The sequence below is a fragment of the Tetrahymena thermophila genome (assembly GCF_000189635.1).
Source record: "Tetrahymena thermophila SB210 genomic scaffold scf_8254803, whole genome shotgun sequence".
Classification (NCBI taxonomy): domain Eukaryota; phylum Ciliophora; class Oligohymenophorea; order Hymenostomatida; family Tetrahymenidae; genus Tetrahymena; species Tetrahymena thermophila.
In genome coordinates this window covers 551,884-572,510 of record NW_002476559.1, presented here as the reverse complement: position 1 = coordinate 572,510, position 20,627 = coordinate 551,884, and the positions used below count along the sequence as shown (strand labels likewise).

Genomic DNA, 20,627 nt, shown 5'->3' with positions numbered 1-20,627 from the left:
TCAAAATAAATTATGAAGATAGAATTTAATATTCTTAAGTCATAAAATTTAACTCAAACAAAATTAATAATCAAAACAAACTTGTAGATTGTTTAAAAAAATAAATGTCATAAAATTTAACTCAAACAAAATTAATAATCAAAATTTGTTGATTGTTTAAATAAATAAATTTCTAATAAATATAATATAAAATGAATGAATGATGTTACTTTGTTTGTTTCTCTAAATTAATTTTTTAATTTATAATTAATGTATTTAATTAACTAAGAAATAATTAAAATTGATTGCAATTTAATACATATGCATTAGTATATATGTATATACAGACATATAGATATTTTTAATATAGTAGTTAGTATATATAAATTATACTTATTCATGATAATTGTTTTATAAGATAGATCATAATCAATCAATCACTTTATATCTCTTAAGAACAATTAATAATTTTTAAGCATTTACATTTGATTTTCTAATTTCTTTTTTTTACTAGAAGTTACTCCTGCTTCAGATAAAATAAACAAGCTTTTAAGACACCTGTAAGGATATCTTTCCTTTATTAAAACATTATAAGTAAATAAATATAAATTTTACCAAAAATATCTAATTTACCCTATATTTAACTATAAATGTATGTATGTCATCAGAGTTGCAAAACTGCAACAACTCTAAATAATTTTCTAGATACTACTTATATTGCTTTGTATCCCAGACCAAAAGTTCTTCTGTTTCTAACAAAATTTATTTGATGTCAACCAAAAGTTAACCTCTCGATTATGTAGTTATCTATGTTCACAAGCAAAAATGAATAAAATAATTTGAATAAAATTAGTGAATTTAACTTACTTATTTTATCTTTGAATAGATTTCAATCACCGACTAGAAAAAGTAATAAACTAAAATTTTATAAAGGGCTTATTTTTTCTCTAGTTGATCTTCTTAAAATGTTTTATTTATACATTCATAATTTTTTTATAAGAAAACTTTAAAGTTAGCAACATATGCATTTGGCTTAATATCTTTTGAAAGTTCTTTGACATCCCATTTTACATTATTTAATATATTTTCCATATTTAACTAGCTTAAAGTGTAGTTAGGTATGAAACTCTGGTAACATGCTTCTACAAATTCAAATTTTATTTATTCATAAATTTAAAAATGTTCCTCTATTAAATCAGCATTTTTCTTTAAGTAAATCTTTAATAATATTAAAAAATTTGATAAAATCTTAATTTCTTTGTTACATAATTAATAAATGATTAACATCTAAGAAACATTTATTGTTATTAACAAACTAAAATTTAATTAAAATAATTTTGAAAAATTACTTTTAGAAATGGTTTTATTTTTTCTAGTAAGGAAATAAGTGATAAAAAAGATTAGTTAGAAATTATTCTTGAGCTTAATAGATTGTTATATGCTTCTCCTTAGCTAATTTCTGGGAGCTAAAAATCTAATCCTTCGAATAATGAAAAAGATCTTTTTTGATTTTAATCATCTAAAATTTTTTGGTTAGGATCTATGTTTTAATAGTTCTAGGGAATGACAATTGTGTTATCTCCAAATTTGCTGTACTATTGAATAATAAAATCTCTAGATTTCTAATATTTTTTTTAAATTAAGTATTATTCCATAATAAAATCCATATTATTTTCATGAGTTTCGATAAGACTTTCATTATTAGCATTCATATGCTCAAGCTTGAACTTCCTTATAAACTTTTCTTTGAAAGATTTATTGCACAGAAGATAAAACAAGCTATAAATCTTTTTTTAAAAATAAAAGATGAAATTAATTAAAAAATTTTAATCAAATTACATAATAGTCAATAATTTCTTTCATTGCTTCATAAATTTGAAGTTACACAGGCCACAGTATTTTAATCAATCTCAAGCAGTTCATTATACCTTAAGTCATTCTTATTGTGCTCTATGACTAAAACTTTATTTAGTTTATAAACTAATCGTCTAAAGTAGTTATGTTATCTTTCTTAGTTAAACTATCTCTCATAGGTGTATTCTGAGCTGATTCACTAAGACACTTTTTAAAATTAATAAATTAAGTTTAAAATTGTAAAATTATTTGATAATTAACTTTATCAAAGGTTTTTTTGAGAGATAAATCAATAAAACTCAAATTAAAAGATAAATTAATTTAGAATTACTCTAAGAAAATATTTAAACTCAAAATGAAATTGAAATAGTAGAAAATTTAGATATATATATCCTTGAAATAAATAGAATTAAATATTAAATAAAGATTAATTTCTATTTTAATTTATATTTTAAAAATCTAAATTATGGAAAATTAGATTCCCTCCTCTATAAGAATTTACATAAATCTATTAAAAAATAGTGAATTTATTTAATTTAGAGGTGGTAATTATTTATGTTGATATTTTGAAGGGTTGATTTATTTTTATTTATAATTAAAAAAACTTTTTAACTAAAAATAATAATTAATATTGAAAAATAATTTTTAATATTTTAATTGATTTGAATTGATGATTTCTTCATCAATTTTTATTTTAAGAACTCTTTATTATATTTATTAATCATTTTTCAAAGCTAAATAATGAAAAATTTAAATTAATAATAAAAACTTAAATGCTTAAATTTAAAGCTAATAAAAAATAACAAGTTATTTTATATTTACCTTTTATAACTTAAGCTCAGTTTTTTAAATTACAGCGAATTCAGAAGAATTAAGTTCTTTATTTTTATTTTAGATCTCAGGTGAGCTTAATAAATGAGGAGTGTCAGAAGATTCTGGGTTATTAGAATCAATGTGAGTTAAAGAGGATTTTCTAATATTAGGAGTACTTTATTAAATATATCTAGCATTATTTATAGGAGAATAAGACTCAATATTTTCTACTTTAAGTTCAGGAAGAATATATTAAATAGAATTAATGAACTCTCTTTGTAAAGGTGAATTGATTATTGAATTTAAATCACTTAAAATTTAATTATAATTTAATTGCTAAACTTATTCCCACTTTTCTTCACTTAGACATTTTTAGATAGTTTTTTAAAAATTAATAATAAAGTATTAGTAATAGCTAACAATCTTCAAGTTGACGCATTGCCTTATGCTTTATTTAATAATAATTATTTAAAATTAAATCAAAATTCTAACAAAATTTTTTAAAAATTATTTAAAATATAATCAAAATTTTAGAAAAAAATTAGTAAAAATAAAAGTGGTTTACTTCTCAGACTCTGAGTTTGAATACTATATACCAGTTCCTATAAAATCACTAATTAGTTTCAAGAAGGTTATGAGCTCAGTTTCAGAAAAAGAATTAATTTAATAAGTGTTGTTTATAATCTGCCTAACTTTATGTTCTATTGTTTACCAAAGCATCTTTCTGTCTTATAAATAAATTATTTTGTTTTTTTGTACGTAATCTAAAAATATATCAACTTGCTGCTCTGGAGAAACACTAGGATCATCGTACAATTTTTGCGACCAGTCAGTTGAGAGAATAAGATTGCTCTCATTAGAGTCGTTTTTTACAAACCACCTGCTGATATAGTGATAGTTAACCATAAGCTTTGTAAACTTTGAGAATATTTCTTCCAGAAATGGTAAAAAGTTTTCCTTAGGAATGTAATTCAAAACAAAAATGATATTTTCTTCATCGTAGTTTTCTAGCAAAACGAATTTTTAGACTGCCTCTTGAATGATTTCGTCTGATATCTAAATGAGAATATTAGACTTTAGAGTTTCAAGTAATACAATTTCTTTTTTTTACTCTAAAATAAACTAAGAAAGAAGATTGTTGTACAGATGCTGTTCGTCATATTGTTTATGGATTAAAATCCAATTTTTAATAACTATTTCAGCCAATATTTTTTGTTTTTGCTAAACCATAGACTCGATATTCTTAAATGCCTTAATTTCCTTAAATTAATCATCTCGATATTTACTAACCAAATCTTTTATTTCAATTAAATTTTTATAAACTTAGTCGCACTTTAAAAACTAAAACTCATCCTTCTTGACAACTATTTGCGAAATCTAATTAAATCTCTGTCCTACCAAACTTTAGATATCCAAAAGCTTTTATAAAATGCACTTTTTGATATAATAAATAAATTACTCAAATTATCATTTAAAAGATTAATTTTAAATTAAATTAAAAATTGTAGCAAAACATTTAAGAAAGAAACAAACAAACTGGCTGTATGGAATATCAAAATTCTATTTTTATTAAGTAAATTGAATGATTCACTCATTCATTTATTCATGTATTTATTTATTTAAAAAATAAAATAATAGATAGAATATCAAGTCGAATTCGTTTAAAACAATAAAGTATTTCTATTAGAAGTAAATGTAAGCAAAAGTTGAATAGTAAACCTTAAATAATAAAATATTAAATTATTAATTTTTTACTTTTGCATTTGTTGATTACTTCTTCAGTCTAATCACCTTAATTGAATTTGATGTTACTTAATTTTTAGCCGACTACAAAATATTTCTTATGACTTGAATCTTCGCTAAACTAACTAGATTATCATCGCCTAACGACTCTATATTTTTTAATCCTTTGGCAATATTTCCGTAGTGCTTGATGCAATTATTATTTAATCTTTTTTCAATAATTCTATTTATCTTTTCTAACTTTTTTAATTCCTAATTCGATTCATAATGCCCAACTCTAATATCAAATTTCTTAAATTCCTTATGAACAAAATCTTCTTCACCTAAACTTTAATCTAAGTAATAATCCAGCTCTTCATCCTATAAAATCTATTCAATCGTTTATTCTTCTTCAGATGATCTAGTTTAGCTAATTAAATCACCAATCTAACTCTCTTTAAGTAACCCAAATGCCTAAAAGAACTCTTAGACTGATGATCTCTTCTTCTGCTTATCACTTGTTTCTTTTTATAATATCCATTAATAAATTGCACTAAATTTTAAGCTAGAACTAACTCTAAAATTATGTTAAATCTTAAAAAAATCAATCATTTATTTATTTATTTATTTATTTATTTTAATCTGCATACCTTATAGATTATCAAAAAAGATTGGATTAAGCTCATCTGGGTTTCTTGAGCCAAATAGAGCTTACTAAACCATTTGCAAAGTAACAAAAGTCTTTTATGAGAACATTGTGTAAATTCTATATATTATTTTTGAAACAATCTAGCCAATAAAAAAGCTATTTATAAATCTATCTATCTATCTAACTAACTAATTATTAAATGTTTTGAAATTGATTCCTCTATGTTGTTTATTAATTAAATGAATGCAAATAATTTAATATTTACTACTATTTAATAATAATATCAATAAATTAATAAATATCTTACTTAACACAACAAATTAATAGTAATATAAACATTTCAAATTTATTTATTTGATATCATTTTTAGTAAACAAAGTATGGCTTGTAAAAATGATTGACTTCTAACAATATTTTTATATAAAATATTTAATTCATCAATAATCCCTAGATAGATAATTAATTATAGGTTTATAAATAAATTAATAAATTTTTACTTCTTTACTTTAACTAATTAGATTTTATCTAATAAATTCCAATAAATTTAACTTTGAATAATTCTTAAATTTAGAAAGAATTTTAAAGAGCAATTAATTATCACAAAAAAGTTAGAATTTTAAAATTATTCATAATAGCTTTTCCTATGTTAACAATATAAAATATTAATAAAAGCAGAGTTTCTCTTTACTAATTTTTAAAAATATTATCCCCAAATTTTAGCTTAATAAATTAAAATAATGTCTTCCTTTTAAATACCTAAAAAATAAAAAATTTAATATATAAATTGCAATGATAAACTTCAAACACAAAATTATGTATGTATTCAAGTTAATTTTAGTAAAAAGACAAAAGGTTTATAAATTTGTTTACAAGACTGATAAATTTAAAGTAAAAATGTGTATGGAATTTAATCTTTCTCTGTGAAGCTCATATGATATAAATTAAAATAAATAAAAACCAATTACTAATTAACAGGTGTCTGTAAAAATAATTAAATAAGTGAGTAAATAAAATAGTTATTTGGAACATATAATAGTTAAAATTTATCAAAAAATTATTTACAGATTATTAAATATTTTAAATAATTTATTTATTTTAAATATAAATTTAATAATAAACTATTTTATTTTATTTGAAAAAAATATATTTCATTCAGATAGATGAGTGAGATATGATAAAAAAACTTGCTCAAAACGGTTAAAAGTATAAAAAATATTTAATTATTTTAAAGTTTTTTTTATTATTAAAAATTTGGATAAATAATAAATATTAATTATAGGTGATTTTATCTTATAATTAATTAGAAAATATTAAACTTTTAAATACAAATGTTATCTTTGTTCAAAAAATAAGCCTTAATAATTACTCGAAATAAAATAGTCATCTTTTACTAATAATTCAAATAAAAAAATTTAAAGATAAGTACATCATTTTATATTAGTCCATAAAATATAAGTATTAATAAATAATGGTAGTTTTATTACTGAAAGGAAATATATATTTATTAACTATTTTTAAGTAATTTTCTCTCTAAAATTAAATTTAGTTAAGAAAGAATTATATTTTTTTGAAGTTTATGCTTCAATAATTTTTAATATTTTTTATTTACTTGCTAAGAATAGTTATTTATATGATAATATGTGTCTGGCTAGAAAAAAGTACAATTTTTATTATTTATTTATTCCTCCATTCTAAAAAAATATAGAGTATTCAAAAGCATATAAAACACAAATTATATTAAACCTTAAAAACTATTGACAGAAATTTAAAATGATATCAGTATTCATCAAAATATTGGATTTGCGTCTCCTTTAATTTCGATATAAAAAAGTAATTAATATATACATAAGAAATTAACAGATCATGTATTAATTACAATTTTAAATGCCACTTATTTTTGCTTTTAATATGTAAATTAATTATTGTAAAAGAATTACCAATATCTATAATAAAGAAATTCATACTAAGGCTCGCATTTTAAAAAGGTGCTTCAATTAAGATAATTAATAAATATATAATTAATTTGTAAAAAAATTAGTAGGATGTCAAACTCAAAGATAAAAACTAAAGAATAATCTGGTTAAAATTATTCACAAAATAGTTTTAATCCAAATTTAGAAAACAGGGCTTCGTGCTTAAGTAAAGCTCTATTTTTATGGACCAACAAAGTCATAAAATTAGGAAACTCAAAATCGATCAAAGGTAACTTGTTTTTAATCTTACAAATCTAATTTTATTTAACTTTTAGAATGCGATTTATTCGATTTGAGAGAAGAAGAAAGACTGGAAACAGTACTTAATAAAATTTAAGGAGTCTTTTAAATGTATTTCAATTAACTAATTTATTTTATTTGATAAATTTTACTAAAAATAGTTTGCTGGACCTATATTTTTAAATTTAATTGTTAAAAATATTGCTGATGAATCTTCAAATCAAAGCCTAGGATATATCTATGCTAGTCTTTTGTTTGCTTGTTTTGCTTTGAAAGTCTTTTTGTAGTAGCATTTAACGCTTTTAACAAATAGGATCACCTTTTAAGTAATTTTTAATTGATTAAATTAACCATATATGTATCACATAATAATACCACTAAACTAGATACATATATGAATGAGTATTTTTTATCACTGAAATATTTTTTTATATAAATTGATTATTTAATTTCATTTATCTTAAATCATGATATTACTATTATCCAACTTTGACAAATAACTAAGAGTGCAAACCAAATTTTTGGTATTTTATATGAAAAATTACTCAAATTAAGTAATTCTGGAAGAAAATACATGGATTCAGGTAAAATGACTAATCTTGTCATTATGAATTCAATCGAAATTTTTCAATTCTTACTATTTGCCTTTACTGCGATGACAGCACCTTTAATTGTAATAGCTGCTACTATATACATCATATACGAATTGGGATATATAGGTCTTATCGCTCCATGTAAAATAATTTGATTAATTCTAAATATTAAAATAAATAATTCTTTACATTAAATTAAGCCATGCTTGTTCTAGCTTCTATTTTAGTTAATCACATTACTTCTAAATAAGCTGGTTTTAGAATGAAGGTTTTTTCTATAATAGATTAGAGGAGTAAGAAAATTACTGAATTTTTTTAAGGTAAATCAAAATTAAACTGTTTCTTAAGTTGTTCTCAATTATTTTTATATAAATAGGAATTAAGATAATCAAATATTATGCTTGGGAGAATTGGGTTGTGAAGCAATTATAAAGCATAAGAATTTAGGAAATTAAAATTCTGTTTGGATTCCTTTTCAACATAGGATAGGTTGATTGTATCAGCTAAGTGTCTCCTAGTATTATAGCTGTTTTAGTCTTTGTAGTTTACATTATTTTGGATAATTAGCTAAATACTGCTAAAGCATTTACAGCTCTTTCACTAATTAACTTGCTTTAAGCACCGATAATTCAATTAGCTTCTGGATGGGGGAAATTTATACAAGCTAGAGTTTCTTATAATCGTATCATCCATTTCTACGAATGTGAAGAGTAGGCTTTAGATTATTATGATTAAGATCTGACGAGAGACTGTGAATTAGGAGAAATTAAAATAGTTGAAGGGTGTTTTAGTTGGGAAAGTCAAAATAATGAACTCCATAATTTGAAAAACCCAGACAATTTTATTATCTAGAAAACTAAAATCAAAAAATTAAAGCAAGAAATTTAACAAAAGAAAAAGTTAAAAGAAAATGTGAGCTAATTGGAAGAAACACTAAAAAGTTTTAAATCAGATAAAATTAATGAAATTCCAAAGACTTCCCCTTATTTGAATTCAATAAATCTCAACTACAAACCTAAAACTTTCAATGGAATTTATGGCATATTTTCTAGTGGTAAAACAACACTTGCTCATGCTCTTATCAATGAAATAAATAAAACTTCTGGTAAGATTGCTGTAAAAGGTTCTGTTGCTTACATACCATAAACAGTAAAATATTAATATTATTATATTTTTTTTGAATGTTGTTCTAAATCAATTATTATAATAAAGCCTTGGTTAAGATCTTGCAGCCTGAGAGAAAATATCTTATTTGGCGAAGAATATAATCAAAAAAGATATTAAAAAATATTACACAAATGCTAATTGTTGGATGACATCAAGCAATTACCAGGAGGTGACTTGACTGAGATTGGTGAAAGAGGTGTTAATCTCAGCGGAGGTTAAAAATAAAGAGTTAGCATAGCAAGGGCTGTTTATTCAAATAGAGATATCTATATTGTAGATGATTGCCTTAGTGCCCTTGATAGTCACGTGGGTAGACTCATTTTCAAGAAAGTATTCAGAAAGTTTTTAAAGCAAAAGACTATCATCTTTATCACTCATCACACTCATTATATGAAATATTTTGACTCTATCACAATTCTCAAAGAAGGAAAAGTAGAGGATTTTGGCTCTTTTTAAGAATTAACTGCTAAAAATTCAAAAGCTTTGACTAGTTTGCTAACAAACGAAAAAAATAAAACCTAAGAAATAAGCGAGGTAGATAACTTAAAATAATTAAATGAAATTAAAGATGAAATAAATGAAAATAAAACTAAAAAAAATCTAATTAAAGATGAAAAAAATGAAATTATAAATGAAAATTTTCATTTGGAAAAATCAAATAATGAAAAATACTGCTCATCCTCATAGAATTCTGAAGAATCATCTTTCTAAAATTCATTTGAAGAAGCTAAAGATAAAGAAAAACAGGAGAAAGGAATTCTAATTTAAAATGAAGAAAAGGCCTTAGGTTCAGTCCCCTTCTATGTTTACAAAGAATATTTTATGATGGGAGGCTTTGGATATATTTCTATTGCTTTGCTCATTTTTGCAATATCATAAACAGGATTGATGTATTTAATTAATTAATTAATTATTTATTCATTTTTATTCAAAAAAAATTTTTTTCCAAATAAAAAGGCTTTCAGATTGGTGGCTTGGCCAGTGGAGTTTAAATGCTTACAAGTAGCTTGATGGTACTTAGTATGCAGGAATATACGCAGGTATTTTTTTTTGCTTTTGTTTAATTTTTAAATATGAATAAAAAATAGGAGTAAGTATATCAAGCGGCTTTCTCTACATTTTCAGATATTTAGCTTTTTTAGTTTTTTCTGTTAGGATATCTAAAAGTATTTTTAGAAAACTTTTGGTAAGACTGCTTAAAAGCCCAATGGAGTTTTTTGATAAAACTCCACTAGGAAGAATTGTTACTCGTTTCTCTAAGGATATTGACGCAATAGATTACTTGTAAATAATTTTATTTTAAATTTTAGAATTTAAAAATAATATTTTAATTTATAAAAAGACTTTAATTAGTTTTACAGTAACTAATTAGTGGCCTAATGAATCTTATTGGCAGCTTTGTAATGATTTCGTTAATAACACCAATATTTATAGCAGTGGCTGTATTTATTATTATTTGCTATTATTACATTCTGAGAAGATACATCAGATGTACTCGTGAAATCAAAAGAATAGTTGATATTGTAAGATCACCTATGATAGGAGCTTATACAGAGTTAAATTAAGGTTAAATTAAATTTAAAAGAAAAAAATTTTTTTTTTCACTCTTTTTAATGAAAATTTTTAATTTTTAAATAGGTTTAATTTAGATTAGAAGCTTTAATAAAGAAAAATATTTCTTCAAGATGTTTAGTAAGTGCATTGATATGCACACAAGAGCAACTTTTAATCAATTTTTCTGCAGTCATTGGTTAAATTTAATAACGGACTTATTTTCATCAATAATAATTGGTGCTTCTGCGTATTTGGGTCTAGCTTAAAAATCAATATATGGTTATGACATTTACCTTGCTGCTCATATAGGTAAAATTTGTAATAATTGATTAATATTTACTTAAATAAATAAATAAATATATTTTAGGTTTAAGTTTAACGTGGGCTTTAAAAATTAGCACTACAACTCCTATCACTATCAAATTGTTAGGTGATACTGAGTTGTAAATGAACTCTTTCCATAGAGTATTAAACTATATCAACGAGACACCTTAAGAAAGAGACTTTGATACTCTATATGATCCTAATTAGTCTAAGACTGTACAAAAATGGCCTTAGTAAGGAGACCTAGATATATAAAATGTTTCATATAGATATAGAAAAGACACACCAATTATTTTAAATAATATTACACTTTCTATAAAAGCTAATGAGAAGGTATTATTTTAATCATAATATTATTACTATTTTAATGTAATTGTAATACAATAAATTCAGATTGGAGTGATTGGAAGAACTGGTAGTGGAAAATCCACTTTAACTTTAGGCTTGCTCCGCATACTTGAATTGGTTGATGAAGTAAAAGAATAATTCATTTTTATCAATTTTTAATTTGAAATTTTATTAAATCAATAGGAGAATGGAAGGATATTGCTGAATGGGTAAAATATCGCAAAACTAGAATTAAGCGAGCTGAGAAGTAATGTATCAATGATACCTTAAGATCCTATTTTGTTTTAGGGTACAATTAAATCTAATGTTGATCCTTTTGAAGTTTATTCTAATGCTGAAATTGTTCAAGCACTAAAAAAAGTTTAGCTGTGGGAAACTTTGTTGAATAAAGCTAACTAAATTAACAACAAAATAGATTTACCAATAAAAAATCTATAAGAAAATAAAACCATTGAAGTTTAAAAGTTTAATGTGGTTGATCAGTATAATGAAGAAGATATTCAAAGTAAGTATTTTTGATTTTATTTAATTAAAATAATTATTCTTGATATAAAGTTGTGCTAGAGTTGAAAGTTGACATTCAAGGAGCAAATTTTTCTTAAGGAGAAAAATAACTGATAGCTCTTACTCGTGTTATTTTGGTAAATTAAATTTTTAAGAAAAATATAGTTTAATTAGAATCCAATTAAATAAAGAGAAAATGTAAACTACTATTAATGGATGAAGCTACAGCTAGCATTGATGAAAAAACAGATTGGATTATACAAAATATGATTAAAAGTGAATTTTAAGATACAACTGTTATCACTATTGCGCATCGTCTTAAAACAATCATTTAGTATGATAAAATTCTAGTATTAAATGAAGGAAAAATAAAAGAGTTTGATACTCCAAAGCAAATGCTTATCAATCCAAATAGTAAAATATAAAATTTAAAATAATAAAAATATATATTTTTTATTATTATAAACAAATTAGGCTATTTAACTTAACTCATAAAAGAAAATGGCAAAGACCACGAAATAGAAATGAGAAAACTTGCATTTAGTTGCTGATAATTCTATAAATAATTATATAATATAAAAATAAAAAATTTTTTAATTCTTGTTGTAAAATGTTCAAAGAAATACTTAGCTAATTTGAAATTTACTGAAATATTTAAATTTTTTTAAATTTAATTTAATTTATATATTTATTGTATGTAAAATATAAGATAAGATTTAGAAAATTTTTAGGATTAGGGTTAATGGATTTGGTTTTAATTATTGAGGAATTACATACACTATATTGTAACATAGCATGCATTCTCATTAATTAAGGCGAGTTGATTCAAAAAATTTTTTTATCAAAGATAGCTTTATTAAATAATTTTTAAAAAATGGCCTTAATTATTGAGAATGAATGCATGGAATATGTGTTTATGATTAGGAATCGAGTTTCTTAAAATTATTTTTTATTTTTAGAGATGTTACCAATAATTGCATATTCTTAATTCAGTATTTTATTTTGAAACTTACAGTATAACTTTGTAAATAGAAAGGGAGATAAGCTTATTTTAGAGTTTTTTTTTATTTATAAAAATCAGAAAGTAAATTTCTTGAGAATATATTATTTATTCCTTTATATAAAAATTAGTTATTTAAAATATTTTGATCAAAATAATAAATGATTTATATAAAAAATGCTTATTTCGAACATAATAAAAATAAAAAATTAAAATATTTTTTGTAATACTGTATTTATGAATTTTAAACTAATTTATGTATGCTTTTTATGTAATTTAGATGATAAAAGTAGTATGTTAATTTTATTATTTATTTATTTATATATTTAAATTGTAGAAAATCAATAGATAGCTAATTCAGCAGTTTCACCAAACTTTTCCCTATGAGAGTAATAGAGATTTTTTATGGCTTCAATATATTCTGCATGGCATTTATCAATTAATTCTTTAGATGGATTATCAGATTAAGGGAATTTCAAAGCTTTTCCTACAACTGTATTAATTTTAACTTTCCATTCAGGAATGATCAGGCCAAATCTACTCCAAAAGAAAACGCCAACCATTTTAATTTTATTTAAAGCTAAACGCAAATTAAGAAAGCTTTCAATATAATGATAAGCTTTAGATTCTCCAAAAATATATACAGGGTAGATAGTGTATCCTCCTTAAATCGCATATTTAATAAATCCTTTACGATTTTTAACAAATATTTTTTATTCATTTCTAGTTGTTAAGGTAGCTTCTTCAAATCCACCAGGAACTAAGGCAAAATTTTGGTGGTTTTTCATTAACTTTTTCATATTTTCTGCATCAACCTTAAAAACATAAAAAATAAAATTAGCATAGTAAATATTGCATAAAAAAACTATAGAAAAATGATAAAAATATAATTTACTCCTTATAGGCCTGTTAATTAATGCAGAAGACCATACCCTGGAAGCATTAATAAGCTTCTAGTTGTAAGAACTGCTAAATTTTTTCCAAAATTTCCTTGATAGTAATTTAAAACTAGACCATAAGTAAACATATAATGGGGATGAACTGCGAAAATTGAATCTTTTTCCTAAAGATGCTCTTCAACCTAATGAAAATTAAATTCTTCAAAGTATTTTTCGTAATGCATCCACTTAGTAAATTTGATTAAAGCAGGCTAAGCCTTCACTTTAGCAAAATACTGGAAGTATATTTAGAGCAAAGAAATAATTATCATAAAAATATTGCCTTCAAGTGCTTTTTTGTAAATGTAAATAAACTGTAATGGCAGACTCATGCAAAAGCAAATAAAGAAGAACCCAAAGACTGCTTTAAAGGGTCTTCCTGCCCAAGGATTAAGGGACATTTTCTAAATTAATAGAAACAAGTGTAAATGCTTAAATAAGGATTTTTTTATGCTATATAGTTAATTAAATTAATTTAGATTTAATCTAGAATATCTTTTTTTGACCAAAAAAACTCTTTTCTCTTTCTCTTTCTCTTTTTTCTTTCTTTCTTTCAATCCATCAATCAATCAGGTTAATCAACCAATCTATCTATCTATAGGTATATCTATTTGATATGTATCTTTCTTTCTTTCATTTATGATTTTAATTAAATTTGAAAGAGTTAAAGCTTTGCTTTGACCTAAAATAAATAATAAAAGTTGACATCATATTTAGATTTTTGATGAGAATATTATTATATGATAAGTAGATCAAAATTCCAAAATAAAAAATTTTTGTTCAATTTATTAAATAATATTTTCAAAATTTATTTTTAATATAAAAAAATTATAACAGAAATAAAATAAATAAATTTACTTATTTATTTATTTATTTAATGATGCAGCTTTTACAATTTTACGTCAACTAGAATTTTTGTTCTATAAAAATAGAAAATAATTTACATAGTCATTTATTCAGTTTTTTCTACATATGATCTCTCATTATTTTCATTAGGTAAAAACAAAATAGTTAACTTTCACATAAAACCTAATACGTCACTTAATTATTGCATATTTTTAACTCCAACCCGCTGCTTAATTTATTAATTACTTATTTACTAACAGATTTTATTTAAAAAATTCAATTAAATTTAATTACTTAGATATGATTTGTCTATAACTTTTGCTTATTCCCTTTGAGGTGAGCTAGCTAACGAGTGAGTGAAAACTTTTATATCACAATTTACAAACAAAATGTAGTTAATTTTATCAATTTAATTAACATGCCTGCTAATTTTTCTTCTTCTAAAAAGCCTTATAGAAAGTAATTACATAAGTACTTCTCATCTTAAATTCTTTGGTGTCTAATTATATTTTAATGATATGAGCATAAGATTATTTATTGATATTTTAAGGAAATTGAAATTGAAATTTAGTAAATTTATTTATTTATTTGACTCGAGAGTACTTATTTGCTTTTGGAGTTCTACTGATAAAAATTGGTTTTTTATTAAAAAATTGACTCTTTTCCTTATATCAATCAATTTTTTTTTTTCTCTAAATCAATTCTTTTATTTTTCGCATCCATAAATATTTTAAATCGGGAATAAATCAATCACCCAAATAAACAAATAAATTTTTGATCAGCAAGATATATATGTGTTTATTTGCTTGCTAGTTTTTTCGTTCAATTTTCCTTAATAAAATATTAAAAGAATTAAATAATCCCCCTCCTTATCAAATATAAGCTTTCTCTGTCAAAATAGCTTTTAACAAGAGTTTTTTGAAGTATTTAAAAACTCCAAATATTTAGACAGCTAATAAAAAACGTGTTCGAGCAATTTATTTACTTATTTATTTATTAATTCATGCATGAATAAATGCAGTAGAAATCGTGTAGAAATCGGTGATAAATAAGTTCAAATTAATTAAGCATATTTTCCTTTTAAATGAATTATTATTTGTTGTACAATTAAATTTGTTTGATTACTTGAAGATTGTTTTAATCACAAACATTCTACTCTTTAAATTGTAAGTGATTGAAATCTATTTGAGATATTTTATAAAAATTAAAATTTTACAACAAATTAAACAAAAAAAAAGGTAAAAAGTAAAAGTAAACAGAAATTATTTTTGAAATGGAAATTTATACTGAAAAGGTCGCTCCTATTTTGGATAAGGTATGTAAGACAGTTCATTTGGATGCTTTGGACGAAAATGAAAATTTATAAGCTCTTGTCAAGAAGATTCCTATTCCCGTTAAGCCCAGTCACATTATTTTGAGTCTTTCTGCAGTTTTGGTTTTGTTATCACTTTTGAATGTAGGCTCTAGCTTAATTTGCAATATTGTTGGCTTCATATATCCTGCATATATGAGTTTCAAGGCTTTGGAAACTACTGACAATAAGGATGATAAGTAATGGTTGACCTACTGGGTTGTTTACTCCCTCTTCACCGTTATGGACTCTTTCATTGGCTTCACTCTCTCCTTCATTCCTTTCTACTATTTCTTAAAGCTCGCCTTCTTCGTCTATCTCTTCCACCCCAAGACTTTAGGTGCTGTCGTCGTTTATGACAAGGTTGTTTAACCCCTTCTCAAGAAATACGAATCTGATATTGACTAAAACATTAACAAGCTTGCTTCCAAGTGAAATCGTTGATTGATTTCTTATATTTTTAACTTCTAGGTAAACTTTTTGGAAAGAAGAAAGAGGATTTTTTAATTTTAATATACATCTAAAACAAGCTGAATAGTATCTGATTCGATTACTTTGTTTTCTTCTTCTTCTGCTCATTAAGTTCTCCCTTTACAGACAGTACATAAATAAATAAGCAAATCAATAAATAGTAAGCCATACTGTATTAATTAATATAACAAAAGTATGCAATCTTCTAAAAACTTTATTATAAAAATAATAATTGGTATAACATAATTTATTTGTGATGAATTTGTGAAACATACATACTGTTTAACTTAATTATTTTCTCAAATTTACTTTTTATTCTTTGCTTTTTCAGATTTTTGAAATTCTAATTGTATCATTTTTTTTATCTTCCTTAGATAAATTTAATTCTTATCTAGAGTTTGTTTTTAAAAATCTCTAGATCAAAATTTGCTTTTCAAAAAAGTATTTGTTCAATCAATATTTGAAGAAAAAAGAAAAGCAAAGCTTAGAATTTATTAAGTAAGTAAGCCTGATGAAAAATGCAATAAATTATGAATTTGATAAAAAATGAAATGCACAATTTATTAATTAAGTAAATTTAAATCAAGAAAGTTAATTGTGATTATTATATTAAGAATTTGGTATACAATTTTAAAAATCTGATCTAGAATTAGAATATCTCTAATAGCTTTATTCATTAAATTTTAAATATTCTTGATACTATTAGAACAAATTATATAACATTAAAGACCGTATTTCCCGAAAAATAAAAAAATATTTATTTTAATTTTTAAAGCTAATTATTTGTTTAAATTAATAGAAATCTTAAAATATCTTTGGTAAATAAAACAAAATTAATATTTTTTTATTTTAACTGTTTGCTAAGTTATTACTTGAAAAGCGATAATTAGTTAATATTATTCATTTTTAATTAGAAAATTAAATTAATATGTTTATTTTTTCCAATTAATTCACAAATAAATGATTTTTTATTTAAATTATTTTCAATATTTTAATGAGAAATTATAATAAATCAATAAATAAATTTAATGTAAAAAGGACAAATATATCAAAAAAATATTATTAACAAAGAACAAATATATTAAAATAATTAATTAAAATAAATCGTTTAGAGTTGTTAAGTATATTAGAATTAAACTCATTTAAATAAATAAATAGATTTAATTTGTTTGATTTCTTTAGGAAAAGAATTTAAAATTAATAAACTAAAGAATTTGAAATTTTATAATCAGTTTGGTATTAATCAATTTAAAATTTCCTTTATACAATTATTGAATGAATGAATATGATTTATTTCAAATATTTCATTCATTTTATTTTTAAAAATAGCAAAATAAAAGACAGTAGTTTCATATGAATCATTTATAAAAAATTGTGATCAATTGAAAAGTATCTTTTAATCAATAAATAAATAAAATACAAACTTAATTATTAATATAGAGATTAACATAATAAAATAACCTTTTTATAAGTTAACCTAATAATCAAGCAAGCTTACCAAAAATAAACAAACAAATATAGTCTTAAGAATAAGAGAATCTGTCAAATATATAAATATAATTGTAAAAAACTCATAAAAATGTACGTTAGAAGCACTTATCAAGCACCTAGAGTGCCTTCGTAATAAATGGGAGTAATACAGGCAAGTGGAAATTTAATCTAAATTATTTAAAAACAAGCAGCAACTAATCGTATTACAATCCCTGAAATGTATATTGGCGATGAAGGCGCTTTACAATTAGCTGCTTTCTTAAAAGGATAAACAAGCATATCTATGATTGATTTAAAAGGAAATAATATAGGTCCTTAGGGTTTCATTGAAATTTTTAACTCTTTAAGACAAAATTTTTAGTTAAAATCTTTAAATCTTGAATGGAACAGACTTGGTACAGATATTGCAGGATTGGAGAGTCTTTACACTTTGTTGTCAAATAATAGATCAATAACTCATTTAGATTTAAGGAATAATAAAATTAATTAAACAGGGGCACATATTATTGCTAACGTAATTAGAAACAATACCTCCATTTCTTCTTTGGATTTAAGGTTAAATTTTGTTTAAAATAAATAATTGAATTCATTTAATAACAGAAAATAAATAAATGATGCTAATTTACTATTACTTTTTTTGAATTTTTTTATAATTATAACATTTATAATGTTAAAATAAATTAGATGGAATGAGCTTGGTGCTAATGGCGGTAGGGCTATTCTCCAAGCTATGCAAGAAAATGGTAGTTTAGTAGGCTTAGAGCTTGCTGGTAATGGAATACCAGAAGAAATAAACTCAGAAATTTAATAATTAGTAACAAATAATAGAGATGGAATTCCTCATACTGCAGCAAGGAGAAATAATGCTATGAATGACTCTAGGAGAAATAGTTTTTATAGATAGTAGTAGTAATAGTAAGATTTTAATGAATCTATTAATGATAGAGAAACTATTAGGTTTGTTGCTTAACATCATTAACCTTAATATCCTTACTAAGTTCCAATTATGTAAGAGGCCTTCAATTAAAGTAGGACTAGAATTATGGATTAAAATGAAATCAGCAGGAATTTATAGGCTGGATATGAGAGTGTTAATCTAATTTAGCATTTGGAAATTTAAATTGACAATGAAAGAGTTTAAGGCTTAGCTTTAAAAGAGAGTTTACAAGGTAAAATTTCTGAGCTAAAAAGTGCTTTGTAAGTTAAAGCTTAAAAGAAGGCCTAACTAGAAGAAGAATTTCTTGCTAGATAGCATGAACAAAGTAAACAAACAAAATATTTAAATTTAAACTAAAATATTTTATTTGATTTTAGGCACTCTTAAAACTGATTTACATAGGGTTGAGGCAGAATTAAAAGGTTATGAACACGAAAAGCAAAAAAGTAAGAGAGAACTAGAAGACAAGTGCCATTTACAAGAGGAAAAAATAAGAGATACAGACAAAAGATTGCAAAGTGAGTTATTGAGCATTTCCGATTAAAATATTCGTTAAATGAGATAAGTTGATTCAGAATATCATGAAAAATGTGAAGAATTAATAAAGCAAGTTGGAATACGTAGCAAAAAGAATGATGAAACAAGATTAGAGATATATAAAATAATGGATGACATGGTAAAATCAGAATTTTAATCAAAGGACGAGGCTAAAGAAGTCGTAGAAAAATTAAAAGCAGCTGGATAACAAGAATATAACGATCGTTTTGATATTTTGGAAAGGAGAATGAATGATTATGAGCAAAAAATAATGGATAGTGACAGAAGAACAACAGATCTAGTAAAGGATTACTCAAACAGAATAAAATCAAACACTGAAAAAATAAATGAAATAAATTAAAGTATTGTAAAGTATAAAATTGAAAATCAAGATATAGATTTAAATAACACTGAATTCGAGATGTATATTGAAAGATAGAGAGCTGATTTAGACTATAAAGAGTAACTCATAAAAAAGCTTAAAGAAGAGCTTAACAAACTAAAAGAAAAGGATAACTTGACAGAGTAAGACGAAAAAACAATTAAATCATAATTAGAAGATAAATTCATAAAAGCTCATGATGAACACAATACTCTCCATGATAGCTATAGAGACAGAATCCAAGAATTAGAGAAAACTCTTCGTGACTCGAATGAAGAAAACCTCCGTTTACGTGCTAACTATTAAAAACTCTCTGATTTGCTCACTGCAAATCTACAGAGCACAACCTATTCAACTTTTAAGGATTAAAAAGTTATGTGATTTTATTTCTAAAAGGATTGATAGCTCTTTATATGTATATATATCATAAAAAAGATCATTTTATTAAAATATTAATTTCACTTCATTAAACTTTCTTGCATAAAAAATGCTTTAAGGTTATAAGATTTAAAATTTTCAAATGGCCACATTATGTAAAGTGCAATTAAAAATAGTTTATTTCAAGATCAAATAAGAATTAAATATTCAAAGATTTTATAAATTTTAAATAATACCTTAAATACTCTTTCAACCAAAATTTTATGAAATATCTAAAAAAATAAGTTTGTTTTTGATTAAATTACAAAATCATGAAAATATATTTTATTTTTTATATAATTGCCCTCCTTTTTTAAATCTTAAAATATTCCATTGTGCCCTCATTTTACAAATTAAATTTGATTCATAAATACATATAAAAAAATTAAAAAAGATATTTTCTTTTTACTTTTAAAACCTAATGGCTATGTGCTGTTTAGCAGCAATAGCCATTTTTTAAAATAGCAAAGTGCTATAACTAAAATAGTATTTTTAGCCAATTAAGTTAATTATTTTAAAATAAAAATTTTTGTATTT

General features: G+C 23.1%; 6 protein-coding genes across 6 annotated transcripts; 4 read left to right on the top strand and 2 right to left on the bottom strand. All coding sequences in view use genetic code 6, as the record gives it.

Annotated features, from left to right (window-relative positions):
• Nucleotides 1–416: 416 nt before the first annotated feature.
• TTHERM_00006260 (coiled-coil protein, putative) lies at nucleotides 417–5,124 on the bottom strand (the record flags this gene model as incomplete). The annotated part of the gene is made up of 9 exons (XM_001008107.2): nucleotides 417–554; nucleotides 613–786; nucleotides 847–1,197; nucleotides 1,329–1,766; nucleotides 1,819–2,040; nucleotides 2,656–3,094; nucleotides 3,212–4,080; nucleotides 4,402–4,892; nucleotides 5,019–5,124. The coding sequence occupies 9 exons, from the start codon at nucleotides 5,122–5,124 to the stop codon at nucleotides 417–419; spliced, it is 3,228 nt and encodes a 1,075-aa protein (XP_001008107.2).
• A 1,756-nt stretch (nucleotides 5,125–6,880) lies between these two features.
• TTHERM_00006250 (ABC transporter family protein, putative) lies at nucleotides 6,881–7,571 on the top strand (the record flags this gene model as incomplete). The annotated part of the gene is made up of 4 exons (XM_001008106.2): nucleotides 6,881–6,927; nucleotides 7,056–7,219; nucleotides 7,266–7,309; nucleotides 7,392–7,571. 4 exons carry the CDS (start codon nucleotides 6,881–6,883, stop codon nucleotides 7,569–7,571), a joined length of 435 nt encoding a protein of 144 aa, XP_001008106.2.
• A 233-nt stretch (nucleotides 7,572–7,804) lies between these two features.
• On the top strand, nucleotides 7,805–12,271 carry TTHERM_00006240 (ABC transporter C family protein; the record flags this gene model as incomplete). The annotated part of the gene is made up of 14 exons (XM_001008105.3): nucleotides 7,805–7,964; nucleotides 8,024–8,143; nucleotides 8,200–8,972; nucleotides 9,036–9,880; nucleotides 9,948–10,030; nucleotides 10,079–10,274; nucleotides 10,333–10,556; nucleotides 10,629–10,853; nucleotides 10,912–11,201; nucleotides 11,262–11,333; nucleotides 11,400–11,721; nucleotides 11,772–11,857; nucleotides 11,912–12,134; nucleotides 12,195–12,271. The coding sequence occupies 14 exons, from the start codon at nucleotides 7,805–7,807 to the stop codon at nucleotides 12,269–12,271; spliced, it is 3,696 nt and encodes a 1,231-aa protein (XP_001008105.3).
• A 790-nt stretch (nucleotides 12,272–13,061) lies between these two features.
• TTHERM_00006230 (diacylglycerol acyltransferase) lies at nucleotides 13,062–14,059 on the bottom strand (the record flags this gene model as incomplete). Its single annotated transcript, XM_001008104.2, has 2 exons — nucleotides 13,062–13,535; nucleotides 13,616–14,059. The coding sequence occupies 2 exons, from the start codon at nucleotides 14,057–14,059 to the stop codon at nucleotides 13,062–13,064; spliced, it is 918 nt and encodes a 305-aa protein (XP_001008104.2).
• Nucleotides 14,060–15,777: 1,718 nt separating this feature from the next.
• TTHERM_00006220 (HVA22/TB2/DP1 family protein) lies at nucleotides 15,778–16,290 on the top strand (the record flags this gene model as incomplete). The annotated part of the gene is made up of 1 exon (XM_001008103.3): nucleotides 15,778–16,290. The coding sequence occupies one exon, from the start codon at nucleotides 15,778–15,780 to the stop codon at nucleotides 16,288–16,290; it is 513 nt and encodes a 170-aa protein (XP_001008103.1).
• A 1,615-nt stretch (nucleotides 16,291–17,905) lies between these two features.
• Nucleotides 17,906–20,054, top strand: TTHERM_00006210 (hypothetical protein; the record flags this gene model as incomplete). The annotated part of the gene is made up of 3 exons (XM_001008102.1): nucleotides 17,906–18,372; nucleotides 18,502–19,079; nucleotides 19,132–20,054. 3 exons carry the CDS (start codon nucleotides 17,906–17,908, stop codon nucleotides 20,052–20,054), a joined length of 1,968 nt encoding a protein of 655 aa, XP_001008102.1.
• Nucleotides 20,055–20,627: the final 573 nt, after the last annotated feature.